Here is a 23,309-nt window from a genome sequence, read left to right on the forward strand (position 1 = left end):
TCGCTTTCGAAGGCTGCTGCTGGCTGCGTGTGAAATGAACAACTGTAGAGAGTGATTCGGAACCTTTGAGTGCCAAAAAGCGCCTGGTGCATATTCAAACTTCCCAGCATTATCAATATCGGCAAAGAATAACTTATTATTGCTTAGCTTCGGTTTGAACACGAAATCGAGCATTTCAATTTTCATAGGAATCCTGGGACATGACAACATTCAGTATCCACACACTCCTTTGTTAATGGCGCTCCTGAACACTGGCGGATCCAGGGGGGGGGGGCCACGGGGGCCATGCCCCCCCCAAAGGCCTAAAGTGGCCTGTTTGGCCCCCCCCCCAAAACGTCAGAAAAATTGCTAAGAAAATATACCTTGATGGAGGTTTTTAGCCACTTGGTGAAGTAAAGCTTTCCACAGCATAATATGGAAGCAATATGGTAGCAATGGGGGTCAGTCAAAAGTTGCGCGAGTGGAGTCGACCTTCAAAAAAAGACTGTTGTTGGCACGTGTTTATGGCGCGGTAGCTGGTAGTTGGCGGTGTTTCGCGTGGTGTGGCATCACTGGCGGATCCGGGGGGGGGGGGGGGGGCACGGGAGCCTGAGGTGCCCCTGACAGGCACGTGGTGCCCTTGCTAGACCTGTGGTGCCCCTGGACCCTGGCAGGCCTGTGGTGCCTCTGGCGGGCCGAGGGTGCCCCTGCTAGGCTGCTGATGCCCCTGGGACCTGACAGGACTGTGGTGCCCCTGACAAGCCTAAAGTGCCCCCAACAGGCCCGTGATGCTCCCGACAGGCCCAAGGTGCCCCTGCGTGATGCCGTGATGCCTGCGAGGCCGGTGGTGCCCCTGCGAGGCCGGTGGGCCCCTGACAGGCCCATGGTGCCCCTGCGAGGCCGGTGGTGCCCCTGCTAGACCGGTGGTGCCCCTGGCAGGCCTGTGGTGCCCCTGCTAGGCCGCTGGTGCCCCTGGGCCCTGACAGGACTGTGGTGCCCCTGACAGACCCAAGGTGCCCCTGCAAGGCCGGTGGTGCCCCTGTAAGGCCTGTGGTACCCCTGATAGGCCTCTGGTGCCCCTGACAGGCCCATGGTGCCCCTGCGAGGCCGGCGGCGCCCCTGGCAGGTCTCTGGTGTCCCTGACAGACCTGGGGTGCCCCTGACAAGCCTGTGGGGCCCCTCACAGGCCCGTGGTGCCCTTGCTAGGCCTGTGGTGCCCCTGACGGGCTGGTGGTGCCCCTGCTAGGCCGGTGGTGCCCCTGCTAGGCCGGTGGTGCCCCTGACAGGCCTGTAGTGCCCCCGGGCACCAAGGGGGGTCATGACCCATGTGGCCCCCCTTGGATCTGCCACTGATACATAATATATTGATTTGTAAAGGCGTTATGGCTTATGCAATATGCAATTGCAAGCACTTGGTATCCCTCACTTATCCCTCATTGGGGGCTCTGGCGGGCTCCTGAGGGCCCACGTCTATCTCCAGGAGCCCTAGACAGGCTCCTTTGGGTCCTTTCAGTCCACTATAGCATAAGAGGTCTCCATGCGAGTCCCATACATCTGAGGGCGTACCCTGACGTCTGAGGTACCCAACTGCAGCTCCAATGGTCTCTTACACTGGCGGATCCAGGGAGGGGGCATTTAGGGCCGTGCCCCCTTCCCAGAGGCCTAAAGTGGTCCGTTTTCCCCCTCCCCCAAGCGATAATGAAACATAGTTCAATCAGTGCGTGGCCCAGGAGCTGAGTTAGACAGGGGGTGTTTTACCACCTCCCGGCCCGCAAAGGGACCCAAGCACTGACTCGAAGCGCGTTTACTGGTCGACAAAAGCAATGGTAAGTGTTTACAAAGTAATATAAAGGCATGGGTCGGGTGGGCTACCATTTATATATTTTTATTTTTAGTAAAAAAAAAAATATTCATAGTGTCAGGGCTGTGACGAAAAATAAGTGGCCTAAATCCGATGAGAAAACAGAATTTTGGGGTACCCTAGGTTTGGCTCCTGCATAAGTTGGCCCCCCCCAAAACGCAAGCCTGGATCCGCCAGTGCTCCTGGATCAAGCATGCGACCTTCAAAAAGAGACAACGTGTTTGAGCCCCTTTAAATCCCGTTGCTATGTCCAGGAAGTGCCGGTTCACACCGGAGCGAGTCAGCCTGCTGAGTAGTCGACTGCCGCTCCCTGGAGACTCACGCCGTGATCTGGTTGTTTGCCACACCTCGACGTTACCCTATCGCCCGCCTCAACCCGTCCCCGTCACCGCCCCGCGCCAGTGGACCGATACGTATCGAAGGACACCGTCCTACTCAGAGACTGACACAGCTGCCGGGGACAGCAGACGCAGCCCAGCTCCAGTGTCCCCAGAGGCACCGGCTGGCGGAAGGTGCCTGGTAACACGGGTGTCACGCGCCACCCCAGTGATACGTGATGGACCGGGGACACAACTGGTCGAGCTGACACGGCACACACTGCTCGGCGTAGTTACACAGAATTAACATACACGTAACCTTCAAAGAACATTCCCAGATGTTCTGGTTTTTAAACGCTGAATGATCGATTTGGTGTAGCTCCAGGTCATCATTTTGTTTACGCGACCAGAGCCGCGTTTAGACAGTCTCACTAACCACAGTCCAACCCAGCCCCTTCCCACACAACCTCCCACCCTGAGAGGGCACAAGGGTTACATCACAGGGGTTGCAGCCGGCCTCTGCGCCAACTGAACGAGCCTGCTACCGGTCTCTGTAGCTCCTCACACGGCACATTACAGTACGCACGGACGTACTGGGCCGTTGAACCCATGACCTAGGTCACGGACCGGCGCCACTTGTCCCACTTGTGCAACCGTTCCGACATTGCTCCCGCCGGGTCCTGGAGGTCAACCAGTGGGTATGCAGTGCACTATTGCACTACGCAACTTCAGAAGCGATTGGGTATACATCAACGGACTCTGGCGCCGTTCGAAGTTATTGAAGGGGAGAACTGCGCTGTTATGGAGCCTCACCAGTGTCCTCTCGGGGTTAGAATCCCCATCGGTCACAACGGGTTGAGCCAGCGTGACGTCACGACTGCCATAGCGTGACGCAAATGGGACAGATCGTGACGTCACGGCGTCTCGATCGAGGATAGTAGATCCTCCTCTGTTTTGACGTCAAAACAGGTGTCAGCCTGAGGGCGGACAGTGTCTATAGAAGACAGGCTGAGAGTCCCTGTGGATGACAGGCAGACATTGTCGGTAGCCAACAGATGAAAGCAGTGCTGTGAGCAGTGCTGGCTAGGGTAGGGTGGGGTAATTTGAACATGTGGGGCAATTTGAACATTGTGTGAAAAACACAAAATTACGGAAAATTCATAAGTGGCATGACAATATGACCAATGAGGGAAATTATCGTAACTAAAAGGGCTATCATATGAACGAGTTTAAAGTTTCATGGAATGAAGATGCTGACGCACACTGTAAAAAATCATTTTCGCAATTAAAAACGCCTAAAAACACGTCATTGCAACTTCATTGCAGCGCAAAATCTTGCATTGCTAGCGCCTAATACGCAACGGCTTTTGTTGTACAATGACCTAATCAGTGCCTTCAATCCAAGAAATTTGCTTTTGAAACCTGTTTTTAAATATGGCAAAATAACTTTTAGCGTGGGGTAATTTGAACATAGAGTGGAAATTTCAATGAAGACAGGGATAGCTCCGAAAAAACAATGCTCCCAGTTTTTTTTTTTTGCCAATATTTTCGACCCAAAGCAGTAACAGATAAGTGATGCCAGTTTTATAAAATTTACGTCTAATATCCGTCTAATGTCCGGCATTTTTGTTGATTTCCGTTCAAAAATGTTAGTCAGCCATTTGTCCAAATATGTCCGAAAATTACGCATTAATAAACACTCAAAACTGTCATTTAAGTTGCTTATAATGTACTTTTACCAGCCGAAAATTGTTCATTATATTGAGAGCTTAACAAGCTTTCCATTCTCCAATCAATGCTATGCACGATTACTTTATAAAAAGCGCTGAAGTGTAGCAAGCCATCGTCCAATGTTGTCCAGTCTGCTACCTTTGTCCTACCAATTCCGAATTGGACATTGGACAAAATCAGAACTCCAAATGTCCAGGTTTCGATTGGCACCACTATAACAGATGCAGTAAGGATGGGAGAGTTTTTATCGAACAAAAATGATAGACGTTTTGTTAATTGAAGACGGCGAATTCTGTCAACTGACCGGTGTGCAGCGTGCAGATATTGATACTCTGCAACTGTTATTTTTGTTGTTGTGTTGATTTTTCAAGTAAAGCTGTGTTTAGAATTGTTCTGCCTATTTGTTTATGGGTCAAACAACATCGGCGATGGCGAGACTATCGTTTTTATGACAGGTAAAGGCAGTATGTTCAAATTACCCCACGGTGGGGCCATTTGAACACACCGTGACTTGGTGGAGAAGTGAGGCTATGCTTTTCAAGGCATGCTCGGCTCGTCCAAAAATGAGGCTTGCATGGTGAAAGCAAGTGACACTTGCGCTACTGAAACAGTTTTTCTTCATCCAGGGTTAAGCTGGAATTTGGTACAACGGAGAAGACGTAAAAATGTGTTCAAATTACCCCACACTACCCTACTGACTAGAGTAGCCTGTAGTCGGCGACTTATCCCAGTGGCCGGCAGCCGGTCTACGGCCACTCTCAGTAGCCAGCCTTCGACTGACGGGGAGCTCAGAGTGGCGATCGATGAAGGCTGGGACGGCCGGTGCACCTGCACCGTATATACTGGCACACCTGACGGACACGAGGATCCTGTATGTAGGGACTCAGCCGGCCTGAAGGTCGCTTCAGCCTGCCCCGAGTCCCGCCTCATAAAACAAAAACCATGAGTGGCGGACACGACACGCCCCGCCACACCCCTCCAGCGCCGAGCCGCACGGGCAGCGGAGGAGGCACGTCCGACAGGGAGGTGAGATGGACCAAGGTGAGCGGTCTCACCCGAGGAGAGCACGTGGTGAGCGGTCTCACCTGAGGCGAGCACGTGGTGAGCAGCGCAGTTCCGTGATGAGTCGGTCAGGAGCCGGGGGGGGGGGGGGGATGAGACAGGCAGGTGGGAAAGAGCAAGAAGTACGGCTAGGATGTCGTGGGAGGGAGGCTCTGGTTAAACGGGTAATCAGTGGAGATGTGTCAACTGCTGCCACAAAATATCTAAGTGGATACACGAAGGAAAGAAAAACTCCGCCAGACGGTTTTGGCAGGATGTGACCTTGGAGGCCAAACAAACATTCTCGAAATGTCAACGCGCTGCGAAGGAGAGTGATAGGTAGAACCGCTGGAATGTAAGCAGATCAAGCAATAAACCCTTTGTAAACAAGGACAGAGTCTAGACCAATGTTATGTCACATTCATCATACCTACAGTCGCCGGATATTAATATTTACAAACAAATTACAGGTGTCTAACGATTGTTAAACCAAAATTATTCCAAAAAATAAATTCACGAAGCGAGTGAGAACTATTGCAACTGAAGCCAGGAGGCGAGGAGGAATGATAAATCCAGAGGATTGTCAATGCTAAGTTAGATGCTCAGGGCAATAAATAGGGGAGAGTGGGGCACATTCGTGCATGGGGCACATTCGTTTTCAGCAGTTTATGGGAACACGAGTGACTGCACGAGCTCAAGGTAAATTATGGAAATATGTCTATCATTGCCGCCCTTCGTTCACCGTAGAAGACAACACTGTACCTGCTGTCATGCTTGATAAAAACGCAAATTTGTAATATTCGTGAGCTTTCCAAACTTTTCTCATATCATCCATTTTCGTGATCCTGACTCGGAAATGTGGTTCAGCTTTTCAAAATTGAGGGTGAAGAAGCCCACTCTATTCACGGAACTGCTGCAAACTTGTTTGTTGAAAAAGTGTCATTTTTTCAAAAAAAAAATTGAAATAACTATATTACGAATAACGTTGTGGGGCAGGTTCGTGTACGCACTGCCTGGGGGCACATTCGTGCATATTTTTTTTTAGTTTTTGCGATTTATGACTTTATCTGTAGTAGGTTTCTCTAATGACGCTCGCCTGACTCAGTCTCGACTGCTTGCGACGTCGTGACGAGCAATTCACGCGAAGTTGGCGAGGTCACGGAGGCCGGCAGTTGGCACATTCTTGTTGGCCAGCCCATTCTTTCTACATTTGTTGTGCAATGCATTCTTGTCGAAAGGAATCAAGTGAAATGACCCCCTGCCAATTTCCTTTGGTAAATTTCTGGTAATGCCCGGTAATTTCTCGAATTTTGCCGGGTGAACGGAAGTGCCCCATCTCTTGAACGAATGTGCCCCATAGGTGGGGCAGTTTCGTGCAAATGTTCAGAGTTAATAAAAGTCATTTTTCTAATGGAAGCAATAATTTTATAGGATAACTTTTAAAGAGGAAAACTATCTGCAATAGTTCCTTTCCATACTATGTACAATCAACAATTTTGCCATTGCACTAACCAAAGAACAGATATATGGGTTTATCCATTTTTTGCACGAATGTGCCCCACTCTCCCCTAGGTACTTGACATATAATTATCTCGAAATATTTTATGTATTTTTCAAAAAAGAAAACAAATATATCACCTAAAAACTTTAGAGAAAGTATTGATCATATGCGGACATAACTTCCTGGATACCCATTTTAGTTGCTACACCAGAGCTTACCACCCAGAAGGCACTGACCATCGATACTTGTTCAGAAATCAGAATACTTAACCTCAGCAACTTCCCGCTACCTGAGACCAGGCCTGACCAGAGCTATGACACTGCTATCACCAGCCCTTCCTCGGTAACCGGCCATCTTCCGCCGATTCAGTGACTCACACTCCACGTGACATCGTTAGAGGCGCACCTCACGGCACATCGTGGACGCCCGGCCAGCACACCCTGTCCGTGTAGCCCCCTCCGAGGGAGGAGGGAGGGGGGGCACAACCGTGACCTTCAGGGTCCGGTACAGGGGCGGTCCGTGCCGTCACTGACGGGCCTGTGTACCGTTTTAGTCGGGGAAAAGTCGCCAGCCATGTGCAGTGTGCACGATACATACCGCACTGACTTGACCACTAGCCGGTCGACAGGATATGGTATGGTAGCCCGAAACAGCTACCCAAAGGTCAACAGGTACTTTTTCGGTTGCAACGCTTTCAACAACCTACGACCGTCCTTCGCTGCTGCTGGTTCGTCACTGCTTATTCATTGATAACGAAACCATGTGTCACTAAGCCATGATAAATCACCAGCTTACTCCAAGTTCAAACGTTAAAAAATTATCAGATCCCGTGTCATCGAACTACCGCCTCTCCGCCTCTCGACCTTTCCTTTCCAATCCTTCACCATCCGGCGGCCCAATGACCCCCTTCCCACCAGCAGACAGTCACGATGTCAACGATCTCACGGTCGGTGCAGTGTGCAGCATCATGCTGACCCGTATCGTGACTCACGGTTAGTTTATTTTCCATTGCAAAGACGCCACGTAGGAGTGAGAGCCGAAGGGGAATGAGAACACGAGTAGAGCGATTGATAGAGCGGAGAGGGCGTGAGACAGTGATCATGACATTTCCCGCGGAAAAATTGTCTGATGAGGCTGATGAAGAAATCAGCCGGACACCTTCCGTGCTTCTGGTTGAGGCTTCGGATCCGGTCAGGTCAGGCGTTGAAGCATCCGCAGCAGATTGATGAAGTCCATATTGAAGCAGGTCTGTGGGCCGGATGAGATGTCCTCTGAGTGGCAGCGACGCGCACAGCGCGGGCTTCCTCGCCAGCGTCCCGGCTGACCCCTACATCCACTATATGTCGTCTGCCGCAGGCTTCCTACCCAATACCCTCATCAGAGCTTATCGGAGGCGTCACGGTCACCGGAAAGTTACAGATAGCCGCTACCGGCTAGCAGTTGCAGGGAGACTCGGAGCGTACCGGGCGCGACCGCCGGTACAGTATAGCCCGGGCAGCGCTTGTCGAACAGCACTGCGGATCCGAAGGTTGGGACTTGAATTGTGAAAAACCGCCCGCCCGCCGCCAAACGCAAACACCGCAAAACGCGCAAAACGGACGCCAAAACGCCAACGCAAATGCCGCAAAAAAATCGCCCGCGAAAACCGCAAAAAAAAAAACTCAAAAAACGCAGCAAAAAAATCAAAACCGCCCGCATCGCACGCACCCCAAACGCCAAAAAACGCCCGTCCGCCGCAAAACGCGAAAACCGCAAAAAAAACGCAAACCCCGCCGCCGCAAAAAAAAACCGCATCGCCCGCCGCCAACCGCGAAACGCCGCAAAAAACGACCGCCCGCCGCAAACCGCAACACCGCAAATAACGGCCGGCCGCCGGCGACCGCAAAACGCTGCAGAAAGCCGCCCGCCGCAAACCGCAAAACGCCGCAAAAGAAACGGCCAACCGCCACACACCGCCGCAAAAACGGCCGCCCGCCGCCAAACGCAAACACCGCAAAAACACCCGCATCGCCCGCCCGCCCGCCGCCAAACACAAAAACCGCAAAAAACGCAAACACCGCCGCAAAAAAACGCCCGCAACGCCCGCCGCCAACCGCAAAACGCCGCAAAAAAACGGCCGCCCGCCGCCAAACGCAAACACCGCAAAAAAACGCAAAAACGGCCGCCCACCGCCTAACACCGGAAAAACGCAAACACCGCCACAAAAAAACGACCGCCGTCCGTTAAACGCAAACACTGACGCCATTGACCTCTATTGACCTCTATTAGGTATTATAGAGGTCAATGACTGACGCATTAAGACAAATATGGCGCTCTGCGGCAAATGTGGTGCATTCATATCTGCCGTTTAAGCAGCCATCCCTTAATTACAGCGCATCCTAATCGTCCAATGTTCGACAAAGATACGCACATTCTGCGATTTGCGGCAAAAATGGCGCTTTGAGACAAACGTGGCGCACTGAGTCAAACGTGGCGCATTTGTTCCTGTCGCTTAACATTTCATCCACCCACCAAATTCTAGCCTAATCGGACTTAAACTGACAATGTTATGCACATTTGAATATTTCACTGTAAGATATCTCCGCAAAGGAGGTGCCCAAATTTGCACGTGTGCCATGTGACCGCCGGTGGTGTAAGCAGGACTTGTCCCCTCACTGATTGCACCATTTCAGTGTTCCTGGCTTGTGCTGTTTTCGTGCTATAAGGCCACAAATCGGCAAACACACGATAATCTGGGAGGTACGCGACTCAAACACGTGGCCACGTGGCACGTGCCGGACCTCTGATAGCTTCACCGCTCACGCCACGTGATGACCCATCGACGTGGCCATCAGCATGTAAAAGATGACCCCGGCCGGTGTCACCGTCTCTGAACAGTGGACGGCTAAACTCGAAAAACGGGAAAATTTAGGGAAATTTCACCTTTGAATATATAATTTCCCCAGAATTTTGAATTTTTCATTTTACAAAAAATCCGAGATAGCAGTTTTTTAGCGCCGTTCATTCTGTGTCTACACCCGTTTTCAGATCGACTCTATCATAAAAACTGACGGCCTGACGGCTATTTCCCCCATTCCTTGCATTTCACAATGTTGGTGTATTTAAGAACAAAAATTGACCCCGTGCCACGGCACGTGCAATAGCACGTGCGCCACGTGACCACTGGTGCGACAAGCTGGACTCATCTGCTCACCGGCTGCATTGATTTGGTGTCGCTAGATGAAGTCGTTTCCGCGCCATAGGACCCCCAGTTGGACAATGTCGGATTTTCCCGGAGGTTACCCCATCAAACACGTTTGCACGTGGCACGTGCTTTTCAATCGCCCCATATCTGACCCATACCATGTGGTAGCCGACACCCCGGGGCACAACATATTGGAACATTTTCAAAATCTAACGTGGAAATTTTTTGCAAAATCGATTTGAAAATAATTTTTCGAAATCGCCATAGGCTCAACATGGGGTAACTGTCCGTCACGATTACCCGAAACTGTACCCTATGATTTTTAAATAATTACCCCCAGAAGGTGAGGTGCCAGCCCAAGAACTGACCCTAAAAAAGTGGACAAATATTACTGAACAGATTTTGCGCAAATCGCATTTTTAATTTTTCCCCATGTTAACCCTATGGGAAAATGCACGTGCCGATTACCCCAAAACGGGTTAATTATATTTCAAGCGACCGGTACCAGCCGGTAGCTCCCCCACACGGGACCAAACGCTGAAAATGGCAAGAAAATCTACCGAGCCGTTTCGGCGGCGATCAAAATGACCCAAATCGCGGCAGAAACGCTAAACACCCCCCTAGAGAGGTAGCTCAGGTTGGGATTTTCAATAGAAAATCACAATTCTAAAGAATAGTGATTTGTCTTAATTGAAAAGTCCCAACCTTCGGATACCTGCAGGCGTTCACCACTAACGCCATCTATTGACAACAATTATAACTACATGCGCGCTGACATGGCTATTGGATTGAGTGTCGCACGACCGCGTCTGGCAATGCCTTACAGCCGAATCTGTCTGAGCAATAGGCCTCGAACGATTCTCCAGACAGGAAAAATCAGTGAAAGATCTCGGAAATTGAGAACGTTCTCAGCAGATCCCAAGGGCTTTCAACGATCACCACCAGCATCGCTCACCTCCCCGACGGGTTCGCGGTTCAAACGGTACAACCGACTCCGCCGAACCGGCGGCGATGGGAGCTCAGGCACTTAATTCAGTAAGTTTGCGGCGGTCTGAAAGGTCTGGATCCAGCTTCCGCCCCGTCCAGGCCATACAAACTACACCCAGACCCCTATTGATGGTCTCGAACCCGGAAGTCTGGGAAGGACGCCTATTGGAGGAGAGGTAGCGCCGACAGAGCCACAGAGACCAAGACAGACCCAATGACCACTGATAGGGCCCCAGGGACCACTGGCAAGTTGCAGGGCTCCGATATCAAGACCAGGGTCCCGTGAACGCTGACGGAGCACCACAGGGCGCATGTGCCGACCACCAGGTTCACTCACGACTTCTCGGACCGTCCGCCCGGCCCTATCGTCCGGCATCGGCAGACTGGGGTAGAAAGAAGCCGCTCAAGCGTCCGCGGCATGTATGAACACCAGCTCAGACAGCATCGCATTGGGGCAGCAGATGCGCCGACGATGACGTCCGACCTTGGCGCCTTCCGGGTTCACAGCGTGTGAGTGATGACCAGGTTATATGATTACTGGATAGTAGGGTACATACCCACCGGGCGTCAGACAGATGAATAAACCGCCAAGCAGCGCCGACAGCCGGGCTGAGGCGGTAACTAATGACAACAAAACAAAAAATGGGCGGCCAACACTTCCGGTTACAGGGCGGCGCGATTCACGTAACATCAGACGCGTCAGAGTGGAAGATTATCCCTCAGAGTCATGTAATTTCACGGTATAATCACTACTCAGCTCACGTAAAACATAAAACCAGATGTGACCTGGCAAAGCCATGAGAACAGTCACTATGCTTCAGATTCGGCGAATGAATCCAGTCCCACCGTTGGTTGGATCCCCACACCACGCCTCCCCAGAGGTCCGGTTACGCCCCCGTTTTTTTGCTCCCACCTCTGCACTGGCGGATCCAGGCTTGCGTTTTTTTTTGGGGGGGGGGGCCAACTCATGCAGGAGCCAAACCTAGGGTACCCCCAAATCCTGTTTTCTCATCAGATTTAGGCCACTTATTTTTCGTCACAGCCCTGACACTATGAATTTTTTTAACTAAAAAGAAAAATATATAAATGGTAGCCCACCCCACCCATGCCTTTATATTACTTTGTAAACACTTACCATTGTTTTTATCGACCAGTTAAAGGGACCCTCCCACCTTAACATTAGATTTGAGCTGAGATAGCCAAAATGGGGTCCCTGGCTCACAATTACCGGTTTCGGCACGCACTCACAACATCGAGAAATGCCTTAAATCGGAAATATTGAATTTCAAAATTGCAGCATTTTGATTCAGAGGGGCTAATGCTTTTGGATACCCCTCTGAATGTGTGACGTCAGCGGAGATCTAATGATTTTTTAATATTTTACTAAAACGTTTGGTAGCATGCGGTGGTATAGGCTGCTTTGCGCGCAACAAATGCCGCACTTTCAAATAAAGTCGCTAGGAACAGCAGCGGATATCCCAAAAAGTAAACAAAAATAAAAGTCTAATCTCTTGAAAACCGGTGAATATTTTTCGATAAAATTTGGTAGATATTCGTTTTCGCCCTTTCTGAACCTAGCGACATCACTTTCATGCCAATTCATTAACTTTTTTAAAGGTGGGAGGGTCTCTTTAACCCGCTTCGAGTCAGTGCTTGGGTCCCTTAGCGGGCCGGGAGGTGGTAAAACAGCCCTGTCTAACTCGGCTCCTGGGCCACGCCCTGATTGAACTATGTTTCATTATCGTTTGGGGGAGGGGGAAAACGGGCCACTTTAGGCCTCTGGGAAGGGGGCATGGCCCTAAATGCCCCCTCCCTGGATCCGCCAGTGTAAGAAGAGACCATTGGAGCTGCAGTTGGGTACCTCAGACATCAGGGTACGCCCTCAGATGTATGTATAGGACTCGCATGGAGACCTCTTATGCTATAGTGTACTGAAAGGACCCAAAGGAGCCTGTCTATATGGGCTCCCGGAGATAGACGTGGGCCCTCAGGAGCCCGCCAGAGCCCCAATGAGGGATAAGTGAGGGATACCAAGTGCCTGCAATTGCATATTGCATAAGCCATAACGCCTTTACAAATCAATATATTATGCATCAGTGGCAGATCCAAGGGGGGCCACATGGGTCATGACCCCCTTGGTGCCCGGGGGCACCACAGGCCTGTCAGGGGCACCACCGGCCTAGTAGGGGCACCACCAGCCCGCCAGGGGCACCACAGGCCTAGCAAGGGCACCACGGGCCTGTGAGGGGCCCCACAGGCTTGTCAGGGGCACCCCAGGTCTGTCAGGGACACCAGAGACCTGCCAGGGGCGCCGCCGGCCTCGCAGGGGCACCATGGGCCTGTCAGGGACACCAGAGGCCTAGCAGGGGTACCACAGGCCTTACAGGGGCACCACCGGCCTTGCAGGGGCACCTTGGGCCTGTCAGGGGCACCACAGTCCTGTCAGGGCCCAGGGGCACCAGCGGCCTAGCAGGGGCACCACAGGCCTGCCAGGGGCACCACCGGTCTAGCAGGGGCACCATGGGCCTGTCAGGGGCCCCACCGGCCTCGCAGGGGGCACCACCGGCCTCGCAGGCATCACGGCATCACGCAGGGGCACCTTGGGCCTGTCGGGGGCATCACGGGCCTGTTGGGGGCACTTTAGGCTTGTCAGGGGCACCACAGTCCTGTCAGGTCCCAGGGGCATCAGCAGCCTAGCAGGGGCACCCTAGGCCCGCCAGAGGTACAGCCCACCGCTAAAGTAATGTAGGGTTTTACCAAACTCAACGGTTGGCTTTGACTGGCGATTGTTTAATGCGAAGTGATTGAAAAGAAGATGTCAATAGCTAAAGTTGCAGCTGCAAGGGTGACGATACATATAAGCTACATTCAAAGTTTCATTGTAGTCTGGCTAATCGTTCCTAAGCTTCAGAAGCAGAACATACCCATGACTGAAACCCCACATTACTTCTGCTGTGGACTGTACCACAGGCCTGCCAGGGTCCAGGGGCACCACAGGCCTAGCAAGGGCACCACGGGCCTGTCAGGGGCACCTCAGGCTCCCGTGCCCCCCCCCCTCCCCCCAGATCCGCCAGTGATGCCACACCACGCGAAACACCGCCAACTACCAGCTGCGGCGCCATAAACACGTGCCATCAACAGTCTTTTTTTTAAGGTCGACTCCGCTCGCGCAACTTTTGACTGACCCTCACTGCTACTATATTGCTTCCATATTATGCTGTGGAAAGCTTTACTTCACCAAGTGGCTAAAAACCTCCATCAAGGTATATTTTCTTAGCAATTTTTCTGGCGTTTTGGGGGGGGGGCAAACAGGCCACTTTAGGCCTTTGGGGGGGGCCATGGCCCCCGTGCCCCCCCCCCTGGATCCGCCAGTGCACCTCTGACCGCGCCAGACGTGTCTGTCCCTCCCCGTCTGGACCCGGTCTGGAGTCTGGGCCCTCCTTCCCAGATGGACCCAGCCCCGGACACTGACCTCTGAAGGTCACGGGCGGGCCGCCGACAGGGAGATGCCATCACGGCAGCATTGAACGCCCCGGGGAACCGGACTCGCCCGCGGCAAGGGGGTGTGGCGCTAATTGGGCCATTGTAAGTACGAAGGCCCAGGGGCGGTTCTCCCATATAGGCAAGGTAGGCAGTGCCTACGTCATTTGCCGTCTCCCCTGCGTCTACACCCTCACTAGACTGTGGCTTTTGATTGCTCTGTTGCTTTTGTTAAATATATATTTTCTTTTCGTCTTCAAAATGTGTTGAAACGAAAGATAATTGCCTATACTTTTCAAAAAACGTCACACAAATATCGTATTATAACATCAACTTGATTAAAACCTTTGCCTAATTGTGCCTACCTCGTCATACTAGATTATCGACTATTGCCATGTTAAGGCTATTGAGCCTTTTGGTAGAAAAGGTCTAGATGGTCGGCACATCGACTAGGTGCTACCTTCTAACTTTCAAACTGAACTTTTTATTTAGTCCATTTATCATAAAATAAAACACATTTTACGCTATCAATTTTCATCATTAGTTTAGGGTACCTAGCGTTGTTATGCTTGTTGTGTTATTCTATTGTTTCTTAAAATTATATTGGACGAACTAGACTCCTACTTGGAGACTAGCTTCCCTCTGGCGGCAGACGTGTAAGCTTTAGTTAGGTTTTCATAGATGACGCTGCTTGAGCTGACTGAGCAATAAGGCTGTCTTTTCCCCCTTTTACCTATTCCGTATTAAGCTTTTCTGCCTTACCTACCAAGTGCCTACCTACTTTCAAAGGGTCAGCGCCGCCCCTGCGAAGGCCAGCCAAACCAGTGTCATAGGCCGGCAGGGGTGACTAGCACTGGCTCAAATTGATGCACCCGAAATGAATTTGCTAGACACGCACACACTTGCTATTCAGGGAACATCGACCCCTGGCCATGAACTTTGTCATAACCAGACGCACTAAGCCGTGAGTTAAAATGAAGTTTATCCAACTGTCATGGATACTTTACATTAAATGAGGTTAATTACAGAACACTCCGTCCTGAGAATCATTCACAAAATGGGCTACCATAAGTGAAAAATGAAATAGGGAGTGTTTAGAATGTGCAGTATTGTCACATAATTTCGAAATACTCCTCTGTCACTAAAGCAGCATAGCCAGCGCATGTCTCCTATGCGACGATTCAAAAGCCGTGCACCAGTGCTTGTATCAGGCACCTGTGAGCCATTGAAAAAGGCGGCTCAGAACGGCGATAATCACACAGCCGATCCAGCTCCATGGCGGCTCCTGCAGTGCAGAGCAGCTCTGCATACGGCTTCTAGCATACGGCTTCTAGCGCACGGCTTCTAGCATACAGTTGTAACGCACGGTAGCTAGCACACGGCCTCCAGTACAGGTCTCTAGCACACAGCAGCCGCAGTTGGGTCGTGGCGGCTCACCTCAGGGTACTCTGCGTTACCCATCACTCGGCGGAAGGTACGCGCTGTGCAGCTACCGTCGGCAGCGGACTGAGCCGACACCTGGGTCAGATCAGGTCAGGTCAGCCTCAAGTCAGGACAGTAATACAATGCCGGCGCGGACTGGCCGAGCCAACAACACAGGCTAGTTTTACCAACAGTAAATCGGCGGATGCGGTTATTTGTTGCCAAAGCACCCCGTAATTTCGCCAGCCATTCCAAAAAAATAGCCGCTGATGTAGAAAGTAATTTCAGCGAGCCTTACTGATACGCTTTCACGTCATCGGCTATTTTTTTCGGATGGCTAGCTTCAATTGAGGGAGACTTGCAGAAAAAAACGGCAGACAGCGATTTTTCGGTTGGTAAAACTGACCACCACGGCCGCACCGGCCACTACGGCCGCTCTTCCTTCCGGACAGACCATTGGCTGACCCTCCGTGGAGCCCGTATCAGTCCGGGTGCAGGGAAGCAGAGGCACCCGGTCAAGTACGTCCCATCACAGGTCCGTCTGTCAAGCCTGCGTCTGGCCCTGAACTCTCGCCAAGATCAGGGCCGTTCAAGTCCTGCACTGCTGATATGGACCGGCCACGGATCGTCGGAGGTATACCGTGGCGTTACTTGGTACTGGGATATATCCATCCCGCCACTGCTCTTCTGTTTACACAAAGAGTAAATACAGACAAGAAGATCGGAGGGAGGAAGGGTGGCAGTAGCACCGAGTCGCTGGGAGACCAAACGTCTCCCGTCACCAATTGTCTCACGGAAGAGATGAACGAGATAGTCTCAATCACATGACACAGTATGAGATAAATGTTCACCTTGACATGTGGAAAATAAATATAAAAAGGCCAACACTTTTTATTTGCATGGTGACGACCTCACAAACATCAGGCTTCAAAAAGTGACCAATGAGAAACAGAAGCATTTTCCTGAATGAGTTGATACCCGGAGCAAGCAACATTGTGCGATTTGATAGTATGTGTTTCATGAAATGTGCAAGGTCAGCAAGGAGGAAAAAATAACCTCGTGTCAGTGAGCATATTCATTGGAGTAATGTCGGACATTCCGATAACCCAACAGCACTTGTGAGTGGTTAAGACCAGCTTCAAGGGCCACTCGAAACACGGTCACCAGACAGAGGACGGATCACGTGCGGATCCACGTGTGATCCCTTCCGAGCGCGGCAGTGCCCTTCGATTGCAGCGGCGTTCACTGAGGGACGGTCTTGAGACCGTGCTGGGGGTCGGCCGATAGCACCGATATAGGTCGCAGGGGTGGTGCACCCGGCACGGCAGGGTAACCCCAGAGAGGGTCACACCAGCAATCAGCAGAGGACCGGCGACCGCTAGGGACGACAGGACCGACCGCCGAGTGTGGCCCCGGCACCACCCAGTGCACACTGCTCAGTGCACAGTGCACCTGCTGAGCCCATCGTTCACCCCCGACCGAGTTCCTCACACCTGAGTCACGGTGCTAGGCTCAGCGGTGACACGGCGTAGGGACGACTGACGCAATAACGGCTAAAACACTCATTCCCGGCGACAAACGGTACCGGGTGAGCTGTGGTCACGGGAAAGTTGCGCCGGCGCACCGGACGGTCGCCACGCCGGGTCGAGGACGGTGGGGGTGGCTCACCACCTGATGCAACGCGGCCTGCCCGATCAGGGACGGCGTTTGATCAATGAGTCTTCTCTCATTCTCGTGGCCGCCACAGCGACCAATAGCCAACCACCGGAGGGTGGCCGTGACACGGACTTCCTGCACTCCATGCCCCGGGAAGTGTTGGTTCGGAATAACGCAGTGTGCCATGGCCCAGTGTCCATGGCCATGGTCACTCGTCAGTCGCCCTCAGTGCACCTCTTCAGCAATTCAAATAGCCGAGGACGGAAACTTCCCATGTTGCATTTAGCAGGCTTGATCAGCCGAGTCCAACCTGACCAATTGAAAGAGGGATTCATGAGTTAATACCACATTCGCGTGGCCTTGAATTTACCGGCACCGGGAATAGCCTAACCAGTTCGTTACATAATTCTTGCACGGCGATCCGGATGATAAGCCGCTCTGCCATCCTCGATGCAAGCAGGAACGAATACATGCACCTCGCTCCCGGTTAGTTGAGCATCACAACCTCAACGTTAGACCGCCGATGCACGTTGTACCGAAGTTAAAAAAGAAAACAGGCAGCAATAAAGTCATCTTCATAACTTGGTCCGAACCAATCCATTCTTTTAAAGTGCGAAAGAGGAATGTGAAAGGATCTCTCTGCTTCTAAGAACAGTCTTGTCGTAACCCTGTCAGTCTTGCAACCCTTTTCTGCAAGACAGGAATACTGGTGCCGTTGAAATGCCGTCAAATGTCTAATGTCGTGTTGACAATTCGTTCAAATAGCTGAGCGCATTATGATGGATCACGGATGGATCGCATTATCGGCACGGCAGCGAGTTAGCGTATTACAGGGGGCTATTACTTCGCCAACCCCAATTTACCTGAAGAAAAATCGATCTATGGTCGGTCACAAAGGGCTTGACCACCTCAAACTTCAGTGATTCGCGAACAGTGGAGCTATATATTTTGTTGCTCAAGATACTGCACGTTACAATCGTAGATCGTATTAATCAGTTGTACCTATAGTGAACAATGCGTGAAACGAACAAGCGAACACAACCGTTGAAGGGCAAATACATTTCTGTCACGAATTATCATACCAAGAACAAGAAGAGCGTGTGTAGTTCCCGGAACAAGTGTTGATTCATCTGAAGGCATGTCTCAACCTAAGCTATCCCGAAGTCGAAGAGGTAATGGACGCAACCACAGATAGTGCCCACGATGTCCAGCTTCAATTCCTTTGTACATAATGGCGAGCGCTGGTTCACCACGAAATACATGTCGAGACAGCACCTTGCGGCTTCCTGCATTGCATGTCGCATTGTCGGTATTTCATTGATTTTGTCTCGATGAACACATTCTTAACTCACAAATAGAAAGTAAAGTAGCCTGGCAGAAACAGCAACATTGCGTATAACGATTCACAAAAACCTGATTAAGCGTAGCCAACTGTCTGCTTCTTCGAGTTTAGCTATAAATTTAGAAAGACAGCTCAACCAGTCTATTTACAACCTAGCTTCAACCTACCTGAACCCAGAGATGACCGGCTGCCCGAACCATCCCGGTGAGTGACCCATCGTCTGTTGGCGGGGGCGGGGGCGGGGGCGGCGAGCGGGCCCGACCGCCCACAGCCACTGGACACCGCACCATCGCAGATAGACTCAGCACTCTGACACTGGTGACAACACAGAACCTCAGTCGGAGCGAAGATCTTCCGTCCGGCGCTGAGCGAAGAAGCCGCGAGACTAGCGGCGCGGCGCGGCACGGCGGCCGGTCAGTCGGCTGCCGCGATACCGGGCCGCGGGTGATGCAACGGCCGCCGCCGACCAGCCATCAGCGGGGCCCGTCCAGGTGGGCCGGCCCAGCGGCGGTTGCCACGGCGGGACATTGCAAATACACACTGCGCAGCGCATAGTCTGAGCTGCTGGGAAACATCAGTCAGCCGGCGCGGCGGCAGCAGTTGCTACGGTAGGTGCCATTCAATCAATCAATCAATCATGTATTGAGTCCTCCATGTGAATGGTTTTTCAGTGCTCTCGTCATACAATCATTCACAATCTATAAAACTACAAGTGGGTATAAAACACACATCAATAAGAATGACGCACAGTATAAAAGTAAAGAGAATTGCCTGTACCAGTAAGATACTCAGATGGCAAAATGTGAAGTTAAGAATGCACAATACGCGGGTAAAAAGTAGACAGAGTAAATAAAAGTGAGCAGCGCAAAAAAAATCATCACAAAATACATCACAGCTTGTTTGCCAGAAAGCTAACGATGGAGACCGTTCCACGATTTTACTGCTCTAAAATGAAAAGTACGCCTAGCTCGCTCTGTTCTAATTTTAGGCAGGTCCAGCTGATCCCCACATGTGCCGCGAGTGAGCCTCCTATTCACATCAGAGCGACACATCACGAGTCCAACTAGAGATGGAAACGCACGCTGCACTGCCTGATGAGTGTTGAGCTGAATGCTGGGACACATTAGCCAACCACTGTGGGGCGAAACTATCGGTTCAGAAATGTAAAGGCCATCGCCAGGAGAGCGAAACATAATAGCTATGCGACCACAACTGGATGTGACTGGATAACGATAGAAAGAGGGCAACATGAACCAACAGGATTGAGCCTGTCCATGTTGCAGACGTTTCATTTATCTCAGAGACCCAGCAAAGTTGTCTACGGGAGACTGAATGATGGACGCAGTAGCCTCGCCTTCACCAGGTGGATTCTCCGCCGCCCCGCCCCCTACCGGCAGCAGGGGTCCGGTCTGGACTCTGAACTTCCTGTTGCACCAGCCGGTGTATCACCCGTTGCAATCAGTCCGGAGACTACAGCTGACCTGGATCTGTCGCCTAACCTGTTACCGACGCCTGACACAAGGCCGCCCGGTGACAGCGGCGGCAGAGCTGACAATAGGCGAACGGTGAGCGGCCTATCACATCATCCAGGCCTGAAACGACGAGTAACCGTCACATCAGGAACAAGACACTTCCGGCGGGCGGAGCTGGAAGTCGGGCCTGGCAACAGGAGCAGCTGCGTTGGCCGTGTTCCCCCGTCACGCGTGAGGTTCGTGCTCTCACGAGTTCGCTGACCCTTCACTCAAGGCCGCACAGAACAGCTGGCGGGAGGGTCACTCGAGTGGGGGTAAACACGGCACAAAAACGGACCAGAAGACACCGTGACCGAAAGTGACGTCACAGGCCGTATCGGGTTCGAGCGTCTAATGTTCTTGGTGCACTGCATAACCATCGAAGGGCAGTTGCAGTACACTCTTGAAGTAGAGTCCACCAATCTATTGCGCAGGACGGATTATACGTTGAAAATGGTCATGAATCATGCCGACACGCAAAGTACCATATAAAAACGACAGTGATCGTTCCTGTTCCCTCCCGCATTTTCCAAAATCGTGTTAACGCAAAAGGAAAATTACAGCTCAAACGTTGATATATTTGACTAGGAATGTCAAATGTTGGATGAGTCTTTAGGTTACTTTGTAACAGCGGAGTTCGTTTTCTCGGCTGTCGGTTACGTCCGGCGTTATTCGAGTTATTTCGGCGTCTGTCACTGAAACTCCACAGGACTACTACCTGAAGTCAGCGATCAAGATTGCGCAATGCGCTAGTCCGTAAGAATATTATTAGATAGGTGGAAAAAAACTTGATGATAGAGCGTGCACATTTCTATAGCAAGATAGCGTTCTTACTTCTAAGTAAGGAGCCCATTCAACAAAAGCTTAACGGTCCGTCCACCCATTTCAAAACTCAACGCAAAATATTCCTCATGCAACTAGTTTTTAAATAACCCGTGTCGTCATCAAATGACGTCGCCCGCCACTCTGGTCTATCGGTCGGCGTCCGGTGGAACGGCCGAGCCTTTCCGTCCGGTCCTGTCCGGAGGGATGGCCGAGCCTTTCCGTCCGGTACGTCCGGAGGGATGGCCGAGCCTTTCCGCCCGGTACGTCCGCAGATGGTCCGGTTAGTGGTTACGTCAGACCCGGCAGTGCCTGCTCCGATTCTGGATCCGACACCGCGGCCTGCAGTAACCGTTCATTCCCCGGAAGGAAGAACGGACAATAAGGAAGGGCTCAGGTAAGTGTGAGGAAACATTGCCGTTTATGGCTAATCGAACCTGATGGGGAAGTGGGAACTAAATGGAAGCAAATCATATGCACTATGCAGTGTGTTGAAACCGGTCCTCACACGAGACGGTGCTGCCACGTTGAGCAGAACCGTCAACTGAAGGTAACTCGTTTCGCCACCAGATGTCTCTTCTAGCAGCCATAAAGCTGCCTTCGTAACCTGACATGCTAACAGGCCTCACGGCTCACGATACAATACATCGAAACGATATAACTTGGCAGTCTCACGCTTTTGATAAAGCCCGTAGAATCTACTGGCGAAAATTGGCGACGTTGACTATCTAAAGAATAAGACTCAAGTCAGAAGTCGGACCTTGGGACCTGATCAGCTCGGCCCCAGCCCAGAGGTCTGAGGGTCAGCAGTTCGCACTCCACGGTATCTCAGCCAATATCAGTCGCCTTCCGGGGCATCTCTGCAGATGGCGGCATCACTAATCACTATCTCACAGCCAGCACCCTATCTGTGCAGTGAAACTATCGAGCACGCAGCTAGCTCGCCGATATCACACCAGGGGTGATCGGACGAACCGAAACGTTCCTGCCGAGGTCCGTCACCCACTTTGACTGCAAAGATTCCTGATGAGCAGCAGCTGGGTTGGGAAACCACCCGGCCAATGGGGACGCGATTCGCGACACGTCAAAACGAGAAAAAAGCCATGGAAACGGGTACATTTAAAGTACACTTAGAACGTCATCCGACTTACCTTTGATGTAGAATCCACCACCACCGCCAACAGAAGCCTTTGGAAGATGGCCTGCAAATCTGGCCAGCTATAATATAATGCTATAATAATGATAATTTCCAGATAATGCTGGAAACCATTCACTTGCTAGTAGACAAACCTGTAAGGAAACATACTGTCAACATTTGAAATACCCAAGGACAACAATAGTATGTTTCAAGTTACAATTGCCATAGTCTGAAAGGAAATACATATCTTCCAGACAGAATGTGACAGCATTACCAGCTGTTCAGAAAAAAAAATCAACTGATGATTTTAAATTAAAGCAGCATTTCCATTCAACAGCTAACAAGTTAACACAAATCATGATCAAAGAGTAATGTGTGTCCATGAATCCAATTTCTTGAAACAACCATTAACCATCACATTGCTTGAAACTATAACTATCTGATGAGCTAGGTCCAACAGTCACACTGGTGGGAGAGTATGGGAATCTGGAAATCTATCCCCCCCCCAATATAATCATACATGCATCCACTGCTGTACTGAGCCAAGGGATTACTGAGTCATAGCTTATCAAATTTTGAAGAGTTGTTGTTACACAAAACTCATGTAGGTCCCAACACGTTCAGGATAAATTGCATACCAATTTTTGTAAGCTTAATCTTACACTCCAAATTGCATAAAGATGATAAAATATATTAATCGATTTTTGTATTTTTCTTCTAGCCTATTTTTCTCAATCTCAATTGAGATTTAATCATGTGGTGGTTGCAAGTTTTGATTAGAGTGAACAGTGAACACACAAGTAGACATCCTGATATAGGGATGATCCTACAGTAACTTAGGTGCAGAGGCACCCTGACTCCACAAGTGTGCAGTGGAGACTGGATTGTAGATTTCCAGTAGTGAGCTGTGGAATGTAAGTGGAGCTGGAGCAGTGCTGGCCTTCAGTGGCACTGTGGCACTGATATGAACTGCTGTGCTTGCACTGATGGCACAGCATCAGCATTGTCTGAAAAATGATGCATGGGAGACACAATGGGGTCGACCAGGGTCCAGAGAATGATAGATCAACTTCAACTTCTTATTTTCCGTGTGGTTTCGGCCAATCAAAAGAGCAAAGGTACTTAACGTTCTTAAGCAAAAGTTGGTTCTAACTTCTAACTCTTCTTCCACTTAAGGGCTGGTTGTGGTGGCTGTTGCCAATTCTCAGCCAGATTGAGCCAGGATGTTGCGGCTTTGTCACTTAAGCTGCTGAGTTTAATCAGCCCGGCTCGCATGTGCTTTAAAGTTGATCACCTCAAACTGCCACCCGCCCCCCCCCCCCCCCGGAAAAAAAAAA

The 23,309-nt window shown here is 51.0% G+C and overlaps 1 protein-coding gene across 3 annotated transcripts in view; it reads right to left on the minus strand.

Annotated features, from left to right (window-relative positions):
• The window catches only part of LOC122387202 (6-phosphofructo-2-kinase/fructose-2,6-bisphosphatase-like), a 61,136-nt gene extending 39,017 nt beyond the window's left edge, over nt 1-22,119 (minus strand). For 2 of the 3 annotated variants that reach the window (XM_043377147.1, XM_043377144.1), the window contains exon 1: nt 15,519-15,593. In XM_043377147.1, the coding sequence (XP_043233082.1) occupies nt 15,519-15,542 (24 nt within the window). In that variant the 5' untranslated portion in view covers nt 15,543-15,593. Of the gene's footprint in view, nt 1-15,518; nt 15,594-21,985 lie in introns of those variants that run through there. The other variant, XM_043377145.1, reaches the window with a different exon arrangement.
• Nucleotides 22,120-23,309: the final 1,190 nt, after the last annotated feature.

Source organism: Amphibalanus amphitrite, unplaced genomic scaffold, assembly GCF_019059575.1.
Source record: "Amphibalanus amphitrite isolate SeventyFive unplaced genomic scaffold, NRLGWU_Aamphi_draft 000276F_arrow, whole genome shotgun sequence".
In the NCBI taxonomy this organism is placed as follows: Eukaryota; Metazoa; Arthropoda; class Thecostraca; order Balanomorpha; family Balanidae; genus Amphibalanus; species Amphibalanus amphitrite.